Source organism: Ranitomeya variabilis, chromosome 1 (genome assembly GCF_051348905.1).
Source record: "Ranitomeya variabilis isolate aRanVar5 chromosome 1, aRanVar5.hap1, whole genome shotgun sequence".
Taxonomy (NCBI): Eukaryota; Metazoa; Chordata; class Amphibia; order Anura; family Dendrobatidae; genus Ranitomeya; species Ranitomeya variabilis.
In genome coordinates this window covers 602,589,853-602,611,502 of record NC_135232.1, presented here as the reverse complement: position 1 = coordinate 602,611,502, position 21,650 = coordinate 602,589,853, and the positions used below count along the sequence as shown (strand labels likewise).

The 21,650-nt window shown below is 43.5% G+C and overlaps 2 protein-coding genes across 7 annotated transcripts in view; both read left to right on the top strand.

The window, feature by feature from the left end:
- Positions 1–10,427, top strand: part of LOC143770025 (uncharacterized) — a 75,290-nt gene extending 64,863 nt beyond the window's left edge. For 2 of the 5 annotated variants that reach the window (XM_077259203.1, XM_077259211.1), the window contains 15 exons: positions 118–213; positions 370–486; positions 1,194–1,244; positions 1,415–1,486; positions 1,790–1,903; positions 2,004–2,099; positions 2,660–2,740; positions 2,986–3,099; positions 3,270–3,365; positions 3,676–3,789; positions 4,467–4,562; positions 6,984–7,097; positions 7,235–7,315; positions 7,872–8,048; positions 10,214–10,427. In XM_077259203.1, coding sequence (XP_077115318.1) covers positions 118–213; positions 370–486; positions 1,194–1,244; positions 1,415–1,486; positions 1,790–1,903; positions 2,004–2,099; positions 2,660–2,740; positions 2,986–3,099; positions 3,270–3,365; positions 3,676–3,789; positions 4,467–4,562; positions 6,984–7,097; positions 7,235–7,315; positions 7,872–8,020 — 1,391 coding nt within the window. In that variant the 3' untranslated portion in view covers positions 8,021–8,048; positions 10,214–10,427. The remainder of the gene's footprint in view (positions 1–117; positions 214–369; positions 487–1,193; positions 1,245–1,414; positions 1,487–1,789; positions 1,904–2,003; positions 2,100–2,659; positions 2,741–2,985; positions 3,100–3,269; positions 3,366–3,675; positions 3,790–4,466; positions 4,563–6,983; positions 7,098–7,234; positions 7,316–7,871; positions 8,049–10,213) is intronic. The other 3 variants (XM_077259233.1, XM_077259242.1, XM_077259222.1) reach the window with 2 other exon arrangements.
- Positions 10,428–19,490: 9,063 nt separating this feature from the next.
- Positions 19,491–21,650, top strand: part of HJV (hemojuvelin BMP co-receptor) — a 48,194-nt gene continuing 46,034 nt past the window's right edge. For both annotated transcript variants that reach the window (XM_077259162.1, XM_077259182.1), the window contains exon 1: positions 19,491–19,907. The gene's annotated coding sequence lies outside the window, so the exon portion shown is untranslated. The remainder of the gene's footprint in view (positions 19,908–21,650) is intronic.

Here is a 21,650-nt window from a genome sequence, read left to right as displayed (position 1 = left end):
ATTCTTAGGGCCTCGGTAGGAAGTGTTCCCTACTTCAGCGCCCCCTGGTGTGCCTTAGCAGTTCTACACTGCAGCTGACAAGGATCTTCCAGTAATATGTGGATTATGTGTTGGCAGCAGAGAACGTCGTCCCTTCCAATCCTGTGACCGGTTACCAGCAGTTACCTGGGTCCAGTACTGCACCAGTCCAACAAGCCGGTCCGAGAGCTCCAGGTAATTATTGTAGTAATGGTCTCAGGTGGTTGCAATTGTAAGATCCAGTTTTGTAAATTGAAGTCCATCCTCATTACGATGCAGAGGTGATGGCGCAGAGGAGACCCTCTGACCCATGTACATTGGCGAGGATGTAATCTGCTTTCATTTTTTCAGGCCCTGAAACGCGTTACGCTCAGAATCCTGAGATTCCCGGGTCCAGATTTAATAATCGGGACCCCTCTAAGGAACAAAGGCCTCCTTTGTTGGGACAAGGACCTGGTGGATATCCAGGTAATCCTGCACCGTGACTACTAATTCACACTAGTGATAATGCTATAACAGTTTCCAGGATCTCGATAGTGATTAGTAGGGTCAGATGTATGCTTCGCCTGTTGATAGGGCATTGTGCCATCCGCCCTCTATTCCCTACATCTGACAGGGAAGGATCCCCGATGACATTATGCCCTAGCAGGGGGTACAGACAGGTGGTCCAGTTAAATAATCACTTGGTCTCATATTCTGCCGATACCTTTAGCTCACCCTAGTAGTGATGGGCAGTCTGGCTCCGCTCACCAAAAAGAGCCTGCTCTTATGGATCCTGAATGGATCACTGTAAAATGTGTTCACAATAGGTGAATACGTATTTAAGCTGATGTTAATGCGGCCGAAACCTCGCCCAACCATGATGGTTGCTGTTAACCAATTAAATTGATGAGTGGGTGGAATTTGGTTTGGGTGGGTGGAGTTACGTCTGTTGAACACCAGAATTTCACGCCCAGTGATAGCCATTCAGAGAATTCAGTGGCACTCACTGGGGTACCATCACCCATCGGTCACAGCAGGGACCCGGCTCTTTGTACCTGATCGTTCGCCAACGACCCATCACTACCTCCTAGTGGGTGATAATGGTAATACACTGCTATGTACAAGATTTGTTTCCACGTGTAGTTTTATTTCTGCAGTTTGACAGTAACATCAATCTCTTTATACACTTCCAGCTCCCATGAATCCCAGCCAGCCTCAACAACAAGCTGCTCCAAACCCTCAAGGTAGCACCGTATTATAATGGTCGCAGACTAGTAATGGTCCCATTGTAAAATGATGTGCCGCCCCCTGATGTTTAAGGGGCAGGACCCCCACAGCTTTCCTAGTCTGCCACATACTAACTGTATACACGTGGCACCTGCATTGGTTATTGTATATATTTTTTCCTCCATAGACGCCAATCGCTTTAACCAAAATCCTCGTCCTGGCATTGACATCAGGGGACCTGTGGATGGAGCAGGACCAGGTACGGTGGAAGGAACAACCACTGCTCCATTCATTTCCTGAGGGGCTGCCATTCTACAGGGGATCCAAGAGCACTATTTTTGTGATCAGTTGGCTCCCCGTATTCTGGCTCCAGCCATCACATGTATTAGGTTGCGCATCGTCCTTTTGAAATGCAATGGTATTAATGTGTCTGTTGCAGAACATAGCTGCCATCTTACCCCCTGCAGCCATACATTCCCATGCACATGTAGAAGTATGTCATGTTCTCCCTTCGTCTCGTAACTTCTTTTTTTTTTTTTTTTTTTTTTTTTTTGCGTTACAGGTTCTGAAACACGCTTCAGTCAAAATCAGGGACCTCCCGTGTCCAGATTTGATAATACAAATCCCCCAAAGGACCAAAAGTCTCAGATGGGACAAGCAGTGAGCAGATATCCAGGTATCCATGGTGTGTGGGGATAGATGCTCTCCATTTGTACCACACGAGTGGTAATTACATGTGATCAGCCTCGGTTATAATTCTGTCATTCTTCGATTAGAATCAGATGGTCGTTATAACCAGAATGAGGCGTTTCCCGGTCCCCGGACTGACAGCGCGGGAGCTCCCAATAAGTCAGGACCACCATTAGGAGCAGGTGATTACTGATAGTCGGGATGAGGACATGCCAGATGATCAGGTGTATTTCATGGTCATATTTGGGATGTATTCCCTTCATATTGTGGCATCACAAATGACGTATGTAATGTATACTCATAGCCATACACCTGACTCTTGCTTTCTTTTTTTATTAAAACCTCTTAGATGCTGCAGTAAATGCCGACTGTAGCATCTAGGGGTGCTAAGAAATTGACAGCATGTGCCACGGCTCGGGTGAATCATCTCATAAACTGCCCCACAAAGTGGAACATAGTCTCTGATTGGATATTTTTTTGGCCCCCTGCATGGTTGGTTACTGAAAATATTGAGCAATCGCAGGGTGAACAGCAGCCAACAATGCGCAGAGTGGTGCTGGCATGACTGCCATTATGTCTTACTGGTGTGGCAGTGGTAGGACCTCCGCTGATGGGACATTGGTGGCAGAATCTACATCGCTCTTATAACTCCTACCACATGCAAACATCACATGATCCCGTACTTTTTCCATCATACATGCTCTTGTATTTCATACATGCTCCCTTTTCTTTTCTTTCACAGACGCTGCCAATCGTTTTAACCAAAATCCGCCTTCCCGCTTTGATACCAGAGGACCTGTGGATGGTGCAGGAGCAGGACAAGGTATATATATACATGTTACACAGCTCACCAGGGTCCACCCGTACACATTCGATTAATATAGGCCTACTCCACCCGGATCTTTTGACCATGGGGAAGTCCTCATTGTTTGTTGTGGGTCCTTCTGTACCTCCATATGCCCCCAATATGGTATAGAGTATTGTTAGCATTACTATAGACCTGGAGCTGCTATGTAGGCTCCATGGATGTTTCGGAGCCATGTGTAGTATCACTTTATTTTTCTACAGGTCCCAGAACGCATTTCAGTCAGACTCCACAAGTTCCTGTCTCCAGATTTGACAATCCGAATGTCTCTAAGGATTCAAGGTCTAATGTCGGGCAAACAGCAGGCAGATATCTAGGTACCTCGCACATATCTGAATTTGGTCCCAACTTGGATGGGTGACCACTTATTGATCACTGGCGTTCGGGTTTTGGGACACAATCACTTACTGTGCCGTCAGTGATTATATATTATTACTGTGAGAATTGATCGGCCTCGGTTATAATTTTATCATTCTTCAATGTATAGGGACGGATGGTCGTTACAGCCAGAATGAGCCGTATCCCGGGGCCCGGACTGACAACAATGGATCCTTCGATAAGACAAGACCACCATCAGGAGCAGGTAATTACTGACCGTCAGGATTGATGACAAAGGGTTTTTCACTTGGTAGTAGGGTCCTTTGACAACAATCTGATCACTTTGTCCTTGTTTTTCTCAGTGATCAGCTGTAAACTGTGGATAAACCTCGCAGTATCTAAATTTTCTGCTGCGCCTCCAGAGGGGAAATGCAGCATTATAGTTTCCATATCAATGAACTGTCTGCGTAATTCAGGGCAGGCCGTGTCCTCCAGAGCGAGAAAAGTACTAAGAGATGATGAACAGAGGACCCTTTGTATTAACTCAATCTATGTTTTTGTTTGTGTTTTTACAGGCTCTGAGATGCGTTTCAGTCAGAATTTGCAAAACCCTGGTCCCAGATTTGACAATTCAAATCCTGGTAATCAACCAAAATCCTTGGTGGGACAAGCAGCAAACAGATATCAAGGTATCCTGATTCACAGCAACACTGCTCAGTACTACATTATCCAAAGAATTGGTGGGGATAGTGGTGCTGAAATGGCTATGAAGTCCAATGGTGCAGGGTATAGCACCTGGAGTGGAGGGGGTGAGGCGCAGCACTGAACAATATTCGTGGCACAGCAATAGAACCGGGAGATATAAAAACATTAGAGGTTATGTTGGTGTGCTGCCAGCACAATTAGTGAGGATGCAGTAATTAAAAATAAATCCCTTTCTATTTTAGTGTTTTCAGAAATCACTGAGGTCAGATTCCAATTTTGTCAATGGGTTATAAGTGATGTTTTTATAATATTTTTCTTCAAACAGAAAAGATATTTATTTTTAATTACTGCATCTTCAGTAATGCTACTGGCAGTGCACTAACTTAAGTGTTTAATCACACTGAGTGCTGGATTCACAGCTACTTCTCAATACTGCTGTATAATGTCCTCTGCGCTGCTGCTTTCTAGTAAAAGCAGCAGCAAGTCTGGGTTCACAGTGACAGTGCTCAGTACTGTTGTATGATGTGCACCATGATGATGCTTCTACTGAACAAGTGCTACATGACGCAGGACATCTACCATACGCAGCTCACTCAGCCAGATCAGCTAGTCTCCACCCACTAGCTCAGACAGTGATAATTTTTTCATTCTTTGTGTACAGAGCCAGACACTTTTTATAGCCAGGATGACACGTATCCGGGTGCCTGGACCAAAAACAATGGATCTCACGATAAGACAAGACCACCAGTAGGAGCAGGTGATTACTGACTGTCAGGATCAGCGAACCGACAGATGATCTCATTTATTGCTTTTTTGGACATGAAAGTTAAAGGAAACTTGTCAGCAAGATTGTGCACAGTACGTAGTAAAAAATCCAGCACCAAGAGGTTGCACTCCAATAAGCTTTATTCAAACAAAATCTTCATAGAAAAGCATAGACAACCGATAATAGAAAAAAATGGCACAAATAGCAGGGGTCCCAGACACCGGTTTACGCGTTTCAGGGCCAAGTATGCGTATTTCTGCCATTTTTTTTCTATTGTCTATGTTTTTATATGAAGATTTTGGAATAAAGCTTATTGGATTGCAACCTCTTGGTTCAAGCTTATTGGAGTGCAACCTCTTGGTTCTGGATTTGTTACTACTTGTTGGATTTTCCTCGGATGGCAGCCATGCACAGAGAGGACAGGTGAGCTGAAAAAGACTTTTATTTACTCCTTGTACTCAGTAACCTACACACAGTATCAGGTCGGCGATGTTATGCTGATTACAATGATACCTGGTGATGAAATCCGACTTGTGGTTGTTGTGTAATCTTTATTTGTAGTTTTGAGTTAATGATCCGCTCGTGCTCCAGGGTGGCCTGTGGGGGTCTTCATGCTCTGATTAGGTATTCAGCAGTATGACTTCTGTCAGGTCACTGACCCCTCACTGACCTGTCCCCTAGTTTACTAAATGAATACTATATATGATCGCATCCACATTGTGCATTTAATTATTCTTATGGTATACATAGATTGCTTTAAAAAAAAATAAAAATCAGTTTGAAAATGGCGCCGGTCGCGCCATCTTGCTAGGGAAAAAAAATTGCCTCTTCCGAGATGGCGCCATTTTTTTTTTACAGGAATTTATGGATACCATCAAAAAGAATAAATGCACAATATGGATGTGATCATGGTGCAACACTGGCTCCTGCCTGCAGGAGGGTGGGGCTTTTTTAACCCCTTAATGACAATGGTATTTTTGTTTTGCATTTTCGTTTTTTGCTGCCCTTCCAACTTTTGGCATGTTTCAATAGTCTCAATGGGAGACTTAAAGCTGCCATAACCCGATCGCCTCTGCTACATAAAAGCTATGATCAGATTGATCGCCTTGTAATGAGCGCCAACCACCAGGCGGCGCTCATATCGATCCGGCAGTGACAACCATAGAGGTTTGCAGGAGACCTCTGGTTGTCATGTCAACCCATCGGTGATCCGCGATCACATGACGGGGTCACCCAACGATGGGTGGATTTCCGGCGCGCTTGCCTGAAGCACGTGTTAAATGCGCTGTCAGTTTGACAGCGGCATTTAATGGGTTAATAGCCGTCGGTGGATCACGATCCCTCCCACGGCTGTTAGCAGCACATGTCAACTGTTCAAAACAGCTGACATGTGCCGGAAAAGGATGTGGGCTCAGTGCCAGAGCCCACATCAAAGGGAGGGTGTCTGACATCGGCGTACATTTACGCACGATGTCAGAAAGGGGTTAAATATATAATATTATATAAACTAGGGGGCAGGTCAGTGACAGATCAGTACCTGTGAGAAGCGATCCTGATGAAACCTAATCAGAGCACCATATGAAGACCCCCACAGGCCGCCCCGGGGCACGAGCAGATCATTAACTCAAAACTGAAAATAAAGATTAAAGAACCACAAGAAGGATTTCATCACCAGGTATCCTTGTAATCAGTATAACGGCGCCGACCTGACACTGTAGGTTACTGTGCACAATCCTGCTGACAGGTTCCCTTTAACAGTGTGGTTGAGGACTTTGATACGGCTAGCCAAGCTTAAGTATTGGTCAGCTGTATCATATTTATTGGGATCCTGCAGCTGTCTAAAGTACACAGTGTACAGAGCTGGAACACAACAGCGCCGTACAGTGGGCGTGGCCATTCACGGTACTGCCTTTTAGTTTTTATTCACTTTAATACGAGCTGCTCTTCAGTGCCTAAAAAGTGCCACAACATGGCGTATAAGAGCTTACTTCCTACCTCACTTTTCCTTTGCATGGAGCGTACATTTGTGTCCTTCCAGTTGCAGTAGAGCTTTGTATCAGCCGAGGGTCCGGATTTTAATGACCTATTCTAGGTGTCTTAGTCAACCGCTTTAAGCTAGAATCTCTATTTCCCCTGTCCTGAGTATGTTGCCCCTTTTCTGTATCACCATGTTTATTGTATGACGCATTGCGTGCTGTTGTGTTGCTTACAAGTATAATGGGGGCAACATGGGACAGCACAGGAAGTCCCCTACGTACCAGTAGCCCTTTGATGGAGGGATAGCTTCACTGTAGTGAAGCGATTCCAGGTCCACATAGGTCTATGGGCGATCCCCGCCACCATTCCATATTGCTGGACTGTGACTGTATATATTTTCTTGGCGATTATAACACATACGCTTTATCTTCATAGATCAACAAGGAAATTATAAGCAGGCGGCATGGAATAGCGGCCCAACATCAGGAAAACAGGGCTTCTATAATGAGGCGCAACCAGCTTCCGGGATGGGAACGGGAAGATATGACGGTATTATTAATGTGTACTGTTAATGTGTCCATGCTATACACTGTGGGTGGATTGTGGTTGTTGTGGGGTCTGTAGGGAAACAAGATATCTGTATGATGGACGGAGACATGTAAATAATCACTCGTGTGTTTTGTCAGACCAGTACACCCAAAACCAGTGGCAATCCCAGTACAGTAGCAAAGAGCAGTATGGAGCCGGAATAGACAATAAACCTCCTGGTATGTATCTATGACTTACTAGATTTGCATGGAGATAGGAGTAGTTATTTATTTATTTTACTTGGTTATATTGCACCATTAATTCCACAACGTGTTACACACATTATCGTCGCTGTCCCCATTGGGGCTCACAATCGAGATTTCCTATCAGTATGTCTTTGGAATGTGGGAGGAAATCAGAGCAAAATACCTTCCAGTAAATTTTAGCATCCGGAGGAACCCACGCAAACGCACAAACTCCTTGCAGATGTTGTCCTTGGTGGGATTTTAACCCAGGACCTCAGCGCTGCAAGGCTAACCACTGAGCCGTCCATAAGTAAGCTTCTGCCACAACCCTCTGGCGTGGCCGCTTTTTTTGCAATCTGTACCACTTTGTTACCTACGCAGAGCATCCCCATGTCTTTGGTGGAAAAACCCCTTAACTGTAGGAAAGAAATATGGCTTAGTGGATTGGGAGGTTCGGCCATAACACGTGATAATTTTTGGGTGATAATAAGTGATAGATTTATATTGGCATATTAGTTCTTAATTCTTGTATTTCATCATTGCTTTACAGCACCCCAAGGTCTCCAGCCTCAGCCTGCTGCTTCTACCGGGTACTCATCAGAGGGGCGTCCAGACACATGGCCCAGTGCAGCTCCTGCTAAACGTGGCGTTTACCCTGCCGGCATCCTCAAAAACAAAACGGTCAACCCCCCTTCCTAAATCTTTCCCAAATCAGGCAAATGTCTCTGTAAGTAGTAGCAAAGACCACCCCAATTCATACTCTGTTAGATCAAATTGAGGTCATGACAAGAGGGGTGTCTGCTTGTCACCCCCTCTTCTTATTCCTTAACCCTGCTGTGGAACCATGAAAAAATCACTGCTTTGGTACCATGGGGTCTATATGACCCCAGGCTCAAAATCGTCATATTTCATTAAAATGAGCATGCTGGCTGTTCAGAATAGTCAAGTGTTATTCTGTCGTCATTTCAGAACACAGTTATGAAATCAAATGTACCTTTGAAGCGATTTATTTGTCAGCATCAAACACTAACTGAAATTTATACCAAAATACATTACTAATAACTGAAAGTATTCAAATTCAATAACAAAAATGCACAATAACTGCAGCTGTGTGGATTTTAGTAAAAACATAATGGCAATGAATGATCTGGCAATAAATGTAGCCCTTGCATTCACTGCACGTCATAGTGCCATGTTCTTCACAAATGAACTTCTTGCAAACAAATCTCGTCTTTTTGTCCTTCGATCGCCAGTGTCAGACAGAATACCACCTTGTTCGCTATCTGAATCCGATCGAGATCTGCGTCACTTTCAACCCAGCTCAAATTATCTTCCAAATTACCTTCATTACCAGTATCAACATCACTAGAAGCTGCCAATATTTCATCAGGAGTCATCATCTGTCTATCTATCATCTATCTATCATCTATCTATTAACCTGTTTATACATATAGAACCTTATAAGCACTAATTGTACCCACTTTGGGGTTTATTTAAATAGAAACATTGTTCAAGGATTTCTTCATTTTTTTTTGCTATGCTATTGTTATGAAATTTGAATCCTAACCCAATATTTGGAGTAATCATCCCTGTGTTGTCAGGTCCATTTTGTGTATCTACCCACTAAAGGCAATTTATGTTTTTTATAATTGTTGGTTAATAAAAATTGTTATTTTTAAATTACTTGGCAGATGCTTCCGCCTGTATATAGGTAAAATAAGCAGAAATATGTCACTTGAAAATACATAGAAGGTCTGAGATTGACCAGTTTTAGAAATATTCCAATTTATTCAGTGCTGGGGTCTATATGACCCCATGGTTCCACAGCAGGGTTAACTTCCCTTTTCCTCTTCTGCCTTCTTTTTCATTTTGCCATTTCCTTACCTATCTTTTACTTCCCCTTCACTGCCTTTATTTCCCCTCTTTCTGCCTCCATCTTTCTTCTTTCACTTCCCTTTTCTCTACCTTCCTGTTGCAGCCCTTTTTTTCTACCAGTCCAAAAAATAAGAGAAAAAAGGAACGCACTTACCCCTGTTCAGAAATTGTTCACTTTATTTGGACATACTTAAAAACAGATTTGCAGGGAGGGATAGAAGCAGCTCTGGACAAGGGCCGTTTCGTGCGTACAAGCACTTCAACGGGTCCTGTTTTTAAGTATGTCCAAATAAAGTGAACAATTTCTGAACAGGGGTAAGTGCGTTCCTTTTTTCTCTTATTTTTTGGACTGTTTGCATACTTCTTTGGAAATCGCACCCCCAGTCTCACACAGGATATATGTGGCTGCTGTAACCATTATAGTGTGAAGTGGTCAATTTATTTATGGATTACATTCAGTTGGCAGTGCGGATTTGTGTGTTTGTTCTCACCTTCGATCTTTTTTTCTACCAGTTTCCTCACCTTTTATATCCCTTTTTTCTCTTTCTCACCCTTGTCCCTGATTCACCTTTCTCTTTTCCTTCACTTCTTCTCCCCCTTTCTCTCCTTTTTTCCCCTTCTACCATTATTTCTCTTCCTTCAGTCACTTTTATTTATTCTTTTCCTCCTTCATTTCTCCCTTGTCTTTCATTTTACTTCTCCTCCCTTCCCATTTCTTCCCAACAGTTCCTTTATTCCTCACCTTATTTGTCCTGCTTTTCTCACCCTTCACCTCCTTTCTTCTGCTCTTCCTCTCTTTATTTCTTTTCCATGTTTCTTTTCTTATCCTTCTTTCTCTTTCTTCCATATTCCTCCCTGTTCTGCTTGTTCTTGTTTTGTTCTTTTTCTTAATTTCCTTCCTTCTTTTGTTTCTTTCTCCAATACTACATAGAGAAGTCTGTGGTACAATCAGCATGTTCCCTGGCAGTAACTTGGCCCTGCTGATGTCTGCACCTCACTACCATCTTTCTTTTACAGATGACGTGATGAAGTTCCGGGGTTGCGCTTGTTATCAGGAGCTACACATCGTCATGAATAGAGTCTGCATATTACATAATTGTGTTTAGAACTTCATTTAATTATATCCTGTGAGTTAAGATGGAAGTGGCCCACGTGCCAGTAACTTTATAGATTTTCCTTTTTATTCTGTTATTGTAGAATGTAACATCAGTAAAGTGTGACCTGAAACCTGCTGCATTCCTTCTGTCATTTATTTCTAGTAGATGGTGCAAAATGTTTGAACTTCATAGAATTATTAAATATCTTTGGTCAGATCGCCAGACTGGTTACCACAAGCCTTCAATCCTAGATCGAGTACAGGCCGTGATGTTCCCTGGTCCAATCTCCACAGGCATATGTGATGTTCTGGAGTTTGGCTTATGCCAATATTCCGAAAATGCTTGCTCTGGGGCAGGGTTTAAAAGTGTTGGAAGACCCGCCCCTGCAGTGCTGTTGTTTTGTGGAGTGGGCTTTATGTTCAGCTGCCGAAGGTCATGGGTGCCCTACTCTGATGGCAGAACATTTTTTTGCCGCACTGCCTGTGTGTCCCATTTAGGATAGGAGGGTGTGCCATCCCCCATCACCACAGTCTCTGTGCCTTGGTGCCTGACCACAGCGCATTGTAGAAAACCCATCTGTGGGCCGAGGTTAGTCTTTTATGACTCATGGGGGTAAACCCATTGCATTGCTTAGTTAGAAACCCAATTTTAATTCTACAGTGTCAGGAAACTGCTATACTCGATATTCAAAGCATAGTACTAGGATAATTCTTAAAGAGTATCTGTCACTTTCTAGAAATATTAGAGTTGGTGCTAATCGATTTGCAGGACCCGTCGGCCACCCCAGTAATTTGTGGCTGCTGGATGGGGAGCCTTACCTCTCTGCTTCCACAACTTTATCTTTTGATTACCTGGCCTGGTGCAAAGTCATTGCTGCCTGATGTACATGGGACGTCACACCAAGCCAGATAATGAAAAGAGCCACGGCTGGAATCATGTAAGGGACGGTTCTCGGGACTCCTGTCCACCAGCGGATCACCGACAGCCCATGGACTGGATCCTGCGAATAAATTTACAACAACTCTAATATGTACAATTTTAACTGTCTCAAATTGAGGACCCACATTCGGGACCCCCAGAAATATGAAGCCTATTTCACAATTAGTAGACAGGCAATAAATGGGAATATACAGAAGCAGCAGTCCTCATAAACACCATATACAACGTTGCTTATGATTTTCCACTTTCCTCATCATTGCAGATAACATATATGTCCCTTTATTTGGGAATCCACACTCTCCGTAAATTGTAAGCCATCCACACATCCTTGATACATTGCGTATAACTAAAGTCATCTCCACGTTAATTACACTTTTTAATGTTTTTGTGTACATTTTATAATAATACATTCCATGAATGGTGCTGCAGAGCGAGAGCAAGGGGCCCGACTGTAAACACTGTGAGATGAAAGGACCTTGTTAGTGCAAGACTACAAAAATATCAGGACTCTTCAGTCAGAGTTCAGGAAGAAAAGTTCATGTTTTGGAAACCGATGGGGGATCTGCAAGAGCAGAAAAAAATCCCACAAAAATAGTAGGAAAAAAAATGTAAAAAAGGAAAAGCTTTCTCTGTACTAAACCGATTACACCCGGTACATTGACAACATGCGAATAAAGTGATTCATCGCTGCTGCGACATTGAACATGTAATGCATATGTAAGCTAGATACCAAGTGTCCAGTGGGCAGTCCCAGGCTAGGAATGTGCTCTAGTGTCACTAATCCCTCCTTAGCACCTCTTTCTCTGTGGTGATTGACCACACTGGCGCAGCCCAGGACTGAAAGGTTATCAGTCAACACCAGGGGAAGGACACGAGATTGGTGGCAACTACTTGGGACCTCCCACTGGACACTTAAGACCCAACTTCCCACCAGATGCGAAAACCAACGTCATCATGGGGTTCATGGTCTAATTTGGCAAGAGCTCTAGTTCTCAATACTCAAACCGCCCCGAGCACAATGACCTCAGTGCTGACTGATGGCAACAGTGCAGTATTCAGTACAGCCAATAATGAAGTTGACAACACTGGTGGGGTCACTAAAGACAAGGTGGAGGGTGGGGTTAGTAACAACAACCACATCACTTGTCTGGCTCTGCATCGCCAATTTAGGCACAGTTTAGATTCAGGGGAGAAATGACCGCCAAAACGTCTTTTAACTGACCTGAGATGTAAGAGTCTAGCATCGTCATACAGGAGACAATCCAGCAGCTGTCAGCTGTCCACTATAGCTGACAACTTGCTGCATCAGTCACGATCAGTGTTTGCACTGTCCAAATCTGTTTACCCTTAGATGCTGCTTTCTATAGTGACTACATCATATAAATGGTTGAGTGTGGGGGATCCTCTTTATCCCAATTGGCACCCTGAGATCATGATTGTGTGGTCCTGGTGTTTGCCATGGCAGTTCACAGCAAAATAGCGGCCTTAGTCTGACGACTGTAGTAATTTGTTCAGAAGTCAGCGACATTTAGGTGGTAAAAATACAGTTCTTCTTTCCTGTAATGTCACTTTGCATTAATTCCTGAAAATCACTTGAAGGGTTAATAAACTACCTGACATCAGTTTTCAATATGTCAGGAGGTGCTGTTTTTAAAATGGTATCACTTTTGAAGGGGTCTCCAATATATAGGACCCCCAAAGTCACTTCAAACATGGATAGGTCCCTAAAAAAAAAATTAATGTTGTAAATTTCCTTAGAAAAAAATAAAAATTGCTGCTACATTTTTAACTCTTCTAAAACGATAACAAAATAAAATAACATTTTACCACTGGTGCTGATGTAAAGCCGACATATTGGAAATGTTGTTTATTAACCCCTTCACGACCTTTGACGCATACGCTGCGTCATGAAAGTCGGTGCCAATGCGACCTATGACGCAGCGTATGCGTCATGGAGGGATCGCGTCCCTGCAGATCGGGTGAAGGGGTTAACTCCCATTTTACCCGATCTGCAGAGACAGGGGGAGTGGTGCTTCAGCTCAGGGGGGGTGGCTTCACCCCCCCGTGGCTACGATCGCTCTGATTGGCTGTTGAAAGTGAAACTGCCAATCAGAGCGATTTGTAATATTTCACCTAAAAAACTGGTGAAATATTACAATCCAGCCATGGCCGATGCTGCAATAACATCGGCCATGGCTGGAAAACCTAATATGTCCCCCCCCACACCCACCGATCGCCCCCCCCAGTGCTCCGTTATGGGGTCCGGTCCCCTCCGTCCGCCTGCCGGCTCCCCCGTCCTCCTGCCCGCTCCCTCCTTGTTTGAATAAACCCCCCCTGTGGTCCGATCACCCCCCCTGTGCTCCAATCCACCCCCCCCACCACCCCTTCATACTTACCGATCCTCCCGGTGTCCGTACGTCTCCTCGCTGGGCACCGCCATCTTGGAAAATGGCGGGCGCATGCTCAGTGCGCCCGCCGAATCTGCCAGCCGGCAGATTCCTTACAAGTACATTTTGATCGCTGTGGTAGGTTCTATCACAGCGATCAAAATAAAAAAAATAATAAATACCCCCCCCTTTATCACCCCCATAGGTAGGGACAATAATAAAATAAAGAAAATATATTTTTTTTTTTTCGTTTTCCACTAGGGTTAGGGTTAGAACTAGGGTTAGGGTTAGAACTAGGGGTAGGGTTAGGGGTAGGGTTAGGGTTACGGGTAGGGGTAGGGTTATGGCATGTGCGGATTTGGCTGCGGATCCGCAGCGGATTGGCCGCGGATCCGCAGCGGATTGGCCGCGGATCCGCAGCGGATTTGGCTGCGGATCCGCAGCGGATTGGCCGCTGCGAATTCGTTGCAGTTTTCCATCAGGTTTACAGTACCATGTACACCTATGGAAAACCAAATCCACTGTGCCCATGGTGCGGAAAATTCCGTGCAGAAACGCTGCGTTGTATTTTCTGCAGCATGTCAATTTTTTGTGCGGATTCCGCAGCGTTTTACACCTGTTCCTCAATAGGAATCCGCAGGTGAAATCCACACAAAAAAACACTGGAAATCTGCTGTAAATCTGCAGGTAAAACGCAGTGCCTTTTAGCTGCAGATTTTTAAAAAATCGTGCGGAAAAATCTCACACGAATCCGCAACGTGGGCACATAGCCTTAGGGTTAGGGTTGGAATTAGAGTTAGGGTACCGTCTCACAGTGGCACTTTGATCGCTACGACGGTACGATCCGTGACGTTCCAGCGATATCCATACGATATCGCTGTGTCTGACACGCAGCAGCGATCAGGGACCCTGCTGAGAATCGTACGTCGTAGCAGATCGTTTGGAACTTTCTTTCGTCGCTGGATCTCCTGCTGTCATCGCTGGATCGTTGTGACAGCGATCCAGCGATGCGTTCGCTTGTAACCAGGGTAAACATCGGGTTACTAAGCGCAGGGCCGCGCTTAGTAACCCGATGTTTACCGTGGTTACCAGCGTAAAAGTAAAAAAAAAAAAAACCGTACATACTCACATTTCGGTGTCCTTCAGGTCCCTTGCCGTCTGCTTCCCGCTCTGACTGTCTGCCGGCCGGAAAGTGAGAGCACAGCACAGCAGTGACATCACCGCTGCGCTCTGCTCTCACTGTACGGCGGCACTCAGTCAGAGCGGGAAGCAGACGGCAAGGGACCTGAAGGACACCGAAATGTGAGTATGTACGGGTTTTTTTTTTTAAACTTTTACGCTGGTAACCACGGTAAACATCGGGTTACTAATCGCGGCCCTGCGCTTAGTAACCCGATGTTTACCCTGGTTACCCGGGACCTTGGCATCGTTGGTCGCTGGAGAGCGGTCTGTGTGACAGCTCCCCAGCGACCACACAACGACTTTCCAACGATCACGGCCAGGTCGTATCGCTGGTCGTGATCGTTGGTAAATCGTTATGTGAGACGGTACCCTTAGGGTTGGAATTAGGGCTAGGGTTGGAAATAGGGTTAAGATTAGGCTTGTGGTTAGGGTTAAGGATAGGGTTAGGGTTGTGTTGGGGTTAAAGTTGTGGGTAGGGTTGGGATTAGGGTTAGGATTAGGGTTAGGGTTGGATTTAGGGTTACGGGTGTGTTGGGGTTAGGGTTGTGGTTAGGGGTGTGTTGGGGTTAGGGTTGGGATTAGGGTTATGGCTACAGTTGGGATTAGGGTTAGGGGTGTGTTGGGGTTAGTGTTGAAGTTAGAATTGAGGGGTTTCCACTGTTTAGGCACATCAGGGGTCTCCAAACGCAACATGGCGCCACCAAGCCCCGACGTGCGCCCAAACAGTGGTTTACCCCCACATATGGGATACCAGCGTACTCAGGACAAACTGGGCAACAACTATTGGGGTCCAATTTCTCCTGTTACCCTTGCAAAAATAAAAAATTACTTGCTAGAACATAATTTTTGAGGAAAGAACAATTATTTTTTATTTTCATGGCTCTACGTTATAAACTTATGTGAAGCACTTGGGGGTTGAAAGTGCTCACCACACATCTAGATAAGATCCTTTTGGGGTCTAGTTTCCAAAATGGGGTCACTTATGGGGTGTTTCTACTGTTTAGGCACATCAGGGGCTCTGCAAATGCAATGTGACGCCCGCAGACCATTCCATCAAAGTCTGCATTTCAAATGTCACTACTTCCCTTCCAAGCCCTGACGTGCGTCCAAACAGTGGTTTACCCCCACATATGGGGTACCAGCATACTCGCAACAAACTGGGCAACAAATATTGGGGTCCAATTTCTCCTGCTACCCTTGTGAAAAAAAAATTGCTTGCTAAAACATCTTTTTTGAGGACAGAAAAATGATTTTTAATTTTCACGGCTCTGCGTTGTAAACTTCTGTGAAGCACTTGGGGGTTGAACGTGCTCACCACACATCTAGATAAGTTCTTTGGGGGGTCTAGTTTCCAATATGGGGTCACTTAGGGGGGGTTTCTACTGTTTAGGCACATCAGGGGCTCTGCAAATGCAACGTGATGCCCGCAGACCATTCCATCAAAGTCTGCATTTCAAATGTCACTACTTCCCTTCCGAGCCCTGACGTGCGCCCAAACAGTGGTTTACCCCCACATATGAGGTATCAGCGTACTCACAGCAAACTGGGCAACAAATATTGGGGTCCAATTTCTCCTGTTACCCTTGTGAAAATAAACAATTGCTTGCTAAAACATCTTTTTTGAGGAAAGAAAAATGATTTTTTATTTTCACGGCTCTGCGTTGTAAACTTCTGTGAAGCACTTGGGGGTTGAACGTGCTCACCACACATCTAGATTAGTTCCTTGGGGGGTCTAGTTTCCAAAATGGGGTCACTTGTGGGGGGTTTCTACTGTTTAGGCACATCAGGGGCTCTGCAAACGTAACATGATTCCCGCAGACCATTCCATCAAAGTCTGCATTCCAAATCGTCACTACTTCCCTTCCGAGCCCCGGCATGTGCCCAAACAGTGGTTTACCCCCACATATGGGGTATCAGCGTACTCAGGAGAAACTGCACAACAACTTTTGGGGTCCAATTTCTCCTGTTACCCTTGGGAAAATAAAAAATTGTGGGTTAAAAAATCATTTTTGAGGAAAGAAAAATAATTTTTTATTTTCATGGCTCTGCGTTATAAACTTCTGTGAAGCACTTGGGGGTTCAAAGTGCTCACCACACATCTAGATTAGTTCCTTGGGTGGTCTAGTTTCCAAAATGGGGTCACTTGTGCGGGAGCTCCAATGTTTAGGCACACAGGGGCTCTCCAAACGCGACATGGTGTCCGCTAATGATTGAAGCTAATTTTCCATTCAAAAAGCCAAATGGCGTGCCTTCCCTTCCGAGCCCTGCCGTGCGCCCAAACAGTGGTTTACCCCCACATATGGGGTGTCATCGTACTCAGGACAAACTGGACAACAACATTTGGGGTCCAATTTCTCCTATTATCCTTGGGAAAATAAAAAACTCCGGGCTAAAAATCATTTTTGAGGAAAGAAAAATATTTTTTTTATTTTCATGGCTCTGCGTTATAAACTTCTGTGAAACACCTGGGGGTTTTAAGTGCTCACTATGCGTCTAGATTAGTTTCTTGGGGGGTCTAGTTTCCAAAATGGGGTCAATTGTAGGGGAGCTCCAATGTTTAGGCACACAGGGGCTCTCCAAACGCGACATGGTGTCCACTAACGATTGGAGCTAATTTTCCATTCAAAAAGTCAAATGGCGCGCCTTCCCTTCCAAGCATTGCCGTGCACCCAAACAGTGGTTTACCCCCACATATGAGGTATCGGCGTACTCAGGAGAAATTGCCCAACAAATTTTAGGATCCATTTTATCCTGTTGCCCATGTGAAAATGAAAAAATTGAGGCTAAACGAAATTTTGTGTGAAAAAAAAGTACTTTTTCATTTTTACGGCTCAATTTGTGAAGCACCTGAGGGTTTAAAGTGCTCACTATGCATCTAGATAAGTTCCTTGGGGGGTCTAGTTTCCAAAATGGGGTCACTTGTGGGGGAGCTCCAATGTTTAGGCACACAGGGCCTCTCCAAACCTGACATGGTGTCCGCAAACTATGGAGATAATTTTTCATTCAAAAAGTCAAATGGCGCTCCTTCCCTTCCGAGCCTTACCATGTGCCCAAACAGTAGTTTACCCCCACATATGAGGTATTGGCGTACTCAGGAGAAATTGCCCAACCAATTTTAGGATCCATTTTATCCTGTTGCCCATGTGAAAATGAAAAAATTAAGGCTAAAAGAAATTTTGTGTGAAAAAAAAGTACTTTTTCATTTTTACGGATTAATTTGTGAAGCACCTGGGGGTTTAAAGTGCTCACTATGCTTCTAGATAAGTTCCTTGGGGGGTCTAGTTTCCAAAATGGGGTCACTTGTGGGGGAGCTCTAATGTTTAGGCACACGGGGGCTCTCCAAACGCGACATGGTGTCCGCTAAAGATTGGAGCCAATTTTTCATTCAAAAAGTCAAATGGCGCTCCTTCCCTTCCGAGCCCTGCCGTGCGCCCAAACAGTGGTTTACCCCCACATATGAGGTATCAGCGTACTCAGGACAAATTGGACAACAACATTCGTGGTCCAGTTTCTCCTTTTACCCTTGGGAAAATAAAAAAATTGTTGCGAAAAGATCATTTTTGTGACTAAAAAGTTAAATGTTAATTTTTCCCCTCCATGTTGCTTCTGCTGCTGTGAAACACCTGAAGGGTTAATAAACTTCTTGAATGTGGTTTTGAGCACCTTGAGGGGTGCAGTTTTTAGAATGGTGTCACTTTTGGGTATTTTCAGCCATATAGAACCCTCAAACTGACTTCAAATGTGAGGTGGTCCCTAAAAAAAATGGTTTTGTAAATTTTGTTGTAAAATGAGAAATCACTGGTCAAATTTTAACCCTTATAACTTCCTAGCAAAAAAAAAAAATTGTTTCCAAAATTGTGCTGATGTAAAGTAGACATGTGGGAAATGTTATTTATTAACTATTTTGTGTCACATAACTCTCTGGTTTAACAGAATAAAAATTCAAAATGTGAAAATTGCGAAATTTTCTAAATTTTCGCCAAATTTCCGTTTTTTTCACAAATAAACTCAGAAATTATCGACCTAAATTTACCACTAACATGAAGCCCAATATGTCACGAAAAAACAATCTCAGAACCGCAAGGATCCGTTGAAGCGTTCCTGAGTTATTACCTCATAAAGGGACACTGGTCAGAATTGCAAAAAATGGCAAGGTCATTAAGGCCAAAATAGGCTGGGTCATGAAGGGGTTAATGTTTCGCTGTGGTATCATTATCTGAATTAAAGGGATAATGATTCAAAGTTTGAAAATTTCAATTTTATATTTTTTTGTCATATTCCTGATATTTTTTATAAACACAAAACACATCGACCTAAATTTACCATTATAAAGTACAATGTGTCACGAAAAAATGAGATATGTTGAAGCGTTCCAGAGTTATTACCACATAAAGTGACACTGGTCAGATTTCAAAAACTTGGCTCCGTCACTAAGGGGTCAAAGACTTCTACCTAAACAATACATCAAATTCTGTTACTAGGTGATGTGACACTATAAAACTGTGACCTGGTTTATGCTGTAATTATAACCCTCTGATGTTCTGGGCCTGCAGACGACACATCCTCCGTTTGCTCCATCTCCTTTCTGAAATGTCACTTGCATGACTTTAGCCTAAGCTCCAGGAAAGCTTGATATATTGAGCTTGCAAGCTTCCCCTACATCTGTTTCAATCTTTTTTTAGACCCCCTTAGTCTCTCCCCCTTCCCTCTCTCTCACACACACCCTATACTGTACTTCTTCCATCCTGCAAGTAACATATGCACTGAGCCTGCAGCGCTGAGGGGGCCAAACACAGTTGTTCAAGCAACGAGCAGGTGCCAATGTCCACTGATTTATCTCCCCTCTGGTGTCTCCGGAGCTCCGCTGAGACAAGCTGCACCCACCCTAAAAAAAAAAAAAAAAAAGGTGGTCCCAGATGAGGGCACAGAACTGTGCATAGAAGTGCAGTGGGATCATCTATCATTCTGCCACTAGAGTTTTGGGGTCCGACTATTGGGTGGCGGACGAGATGCTGGTTTGATCCGTTGCAGTCACTGCCACCTGCAGCAGTGCGGCTACATGAGTCATGGGCAAGTGAAGCTTACGGCCTGCGAGCGGTGTGCCAGGTAAGTGACATGCGCATGTCTGCAAAGGCAACTATCCAGCAGTGGGTATTTTTCTCTTTGATTCTTAGGTTTTGAAATTTTGTCTGAAAAACAAAAAAGACCACAGTATGTGTATATGTGTGTGTGTGTGTATATATATATATATATATATATATATATATATATATATATATATATATATATACACACACATATATACACACACACACACAGGCACACATTATATATAATGTATATATACATTTTGGGATTTTAAAAATAATTTGATAGAAACACTGCGTGCGTGTGTGTGTGTGTGATATATATATATATATATATATAATTATAATTATACTTTACATTATACAATCTAAAACTTTTAGTACATCTATTTTTTTTTATTTTTTACCTCCTGTAATTTATATATAAAAAAACGAATTCTAAAAGTACAGATTTTGTAAAAAAATATATATAATATAATTTTTTTTCTTACAAAATCTGTATTTTTAGAATTAGTTTTCTATATATATATCGAATTTGTATATATATGTGTATGTATGTATATATGTATATGTGTGTGTGTATATATATATATATATATATATATATATATATATATATATATATATATAATATATTCTCTGTGATTACATATTTGTTTTATTGAAATAGTAATTTTCCTGCTGGTTTCACTACTGAGGGTCTGTGGATATTGCACTTTAATTTTAGGGTCTAGTATAGGAAAAAATTGAAAATTGTATTTATCCTGCTGGCATCTGTAGTTCTGCATCCACCAGTGTTCATAGGTTATCTCCCCAGTTTTCCTCTAAATTTATCCTTGGCATTTGGAAATGCAGAATCACCAAACTGAGTTTTTCCTCACACCAGACACTTTGTTCTTATCAATATTTGTACAAGAGCTTGGAAGCAAATAGGAAAACAGCTGGGACCGTACATTCAATCCCCAAGTGGCATTTACCCCCAAATTAAAAAAAAAAAAAAAAATCTGAAGCCATTTTTCGTTCTATCCGTTTTTTCCGATGGGGCTCCTTTACAAGACTGCCTTGTCGACCCATTCAGATTTGAAGGGAATTTGAGGGTGATTGGAGTGAATGCCCATCGGGTCTTCAAGTCTGACATCCATGACCTTGTGCATGTATAACTTTTTAGAGGAAATGTAGAGTGTGGCCGCTCAGGGTGCCTTGTCAGCTGCGTGGTAACATTGAGGAATTTGCTTCTGACAGTTTGATCTTTGGGCCGGCGGGGACTACTGATTACAGCAGTCATTACGAGAGGGGTAACACATGGATCACACTAAACTGCAAGACAATATGGCACTTAGTTGTAAGGAGAAAGGCAAATCTGCGGACACCTGGCGTCATTAAATTTCTGTAGTCTGGAGGCCATCGGGCAACCATTTTGCTGGACTTGTTCATTTTTGACCGTATAAACTGTGAAGGGTGAAATCTGCAGTAAATTAATTTCTGCGTGATTTGATGGGGATTGTGGTGGTTGCAGGGGGTACAGCCAGGCCCACAGAGGTGTGATGAGAGGACACCGGACCTTGCTTTACTTATGTGGGCAAATCAATGTGTAGCAACAGCAGCGGCACAGAGAATTTCTGGAATGGAGCAAGGAGGTAGCGACCTGTCTATTCATAATTGGTAATGAAGATGGCATCATGTGGGACAGGAGCAGTGAGGAAAATATAGACGAGAGGTCAAAGTCAATGGAAGGTGTCACAGCAGCTCAGAGTATTTCAGC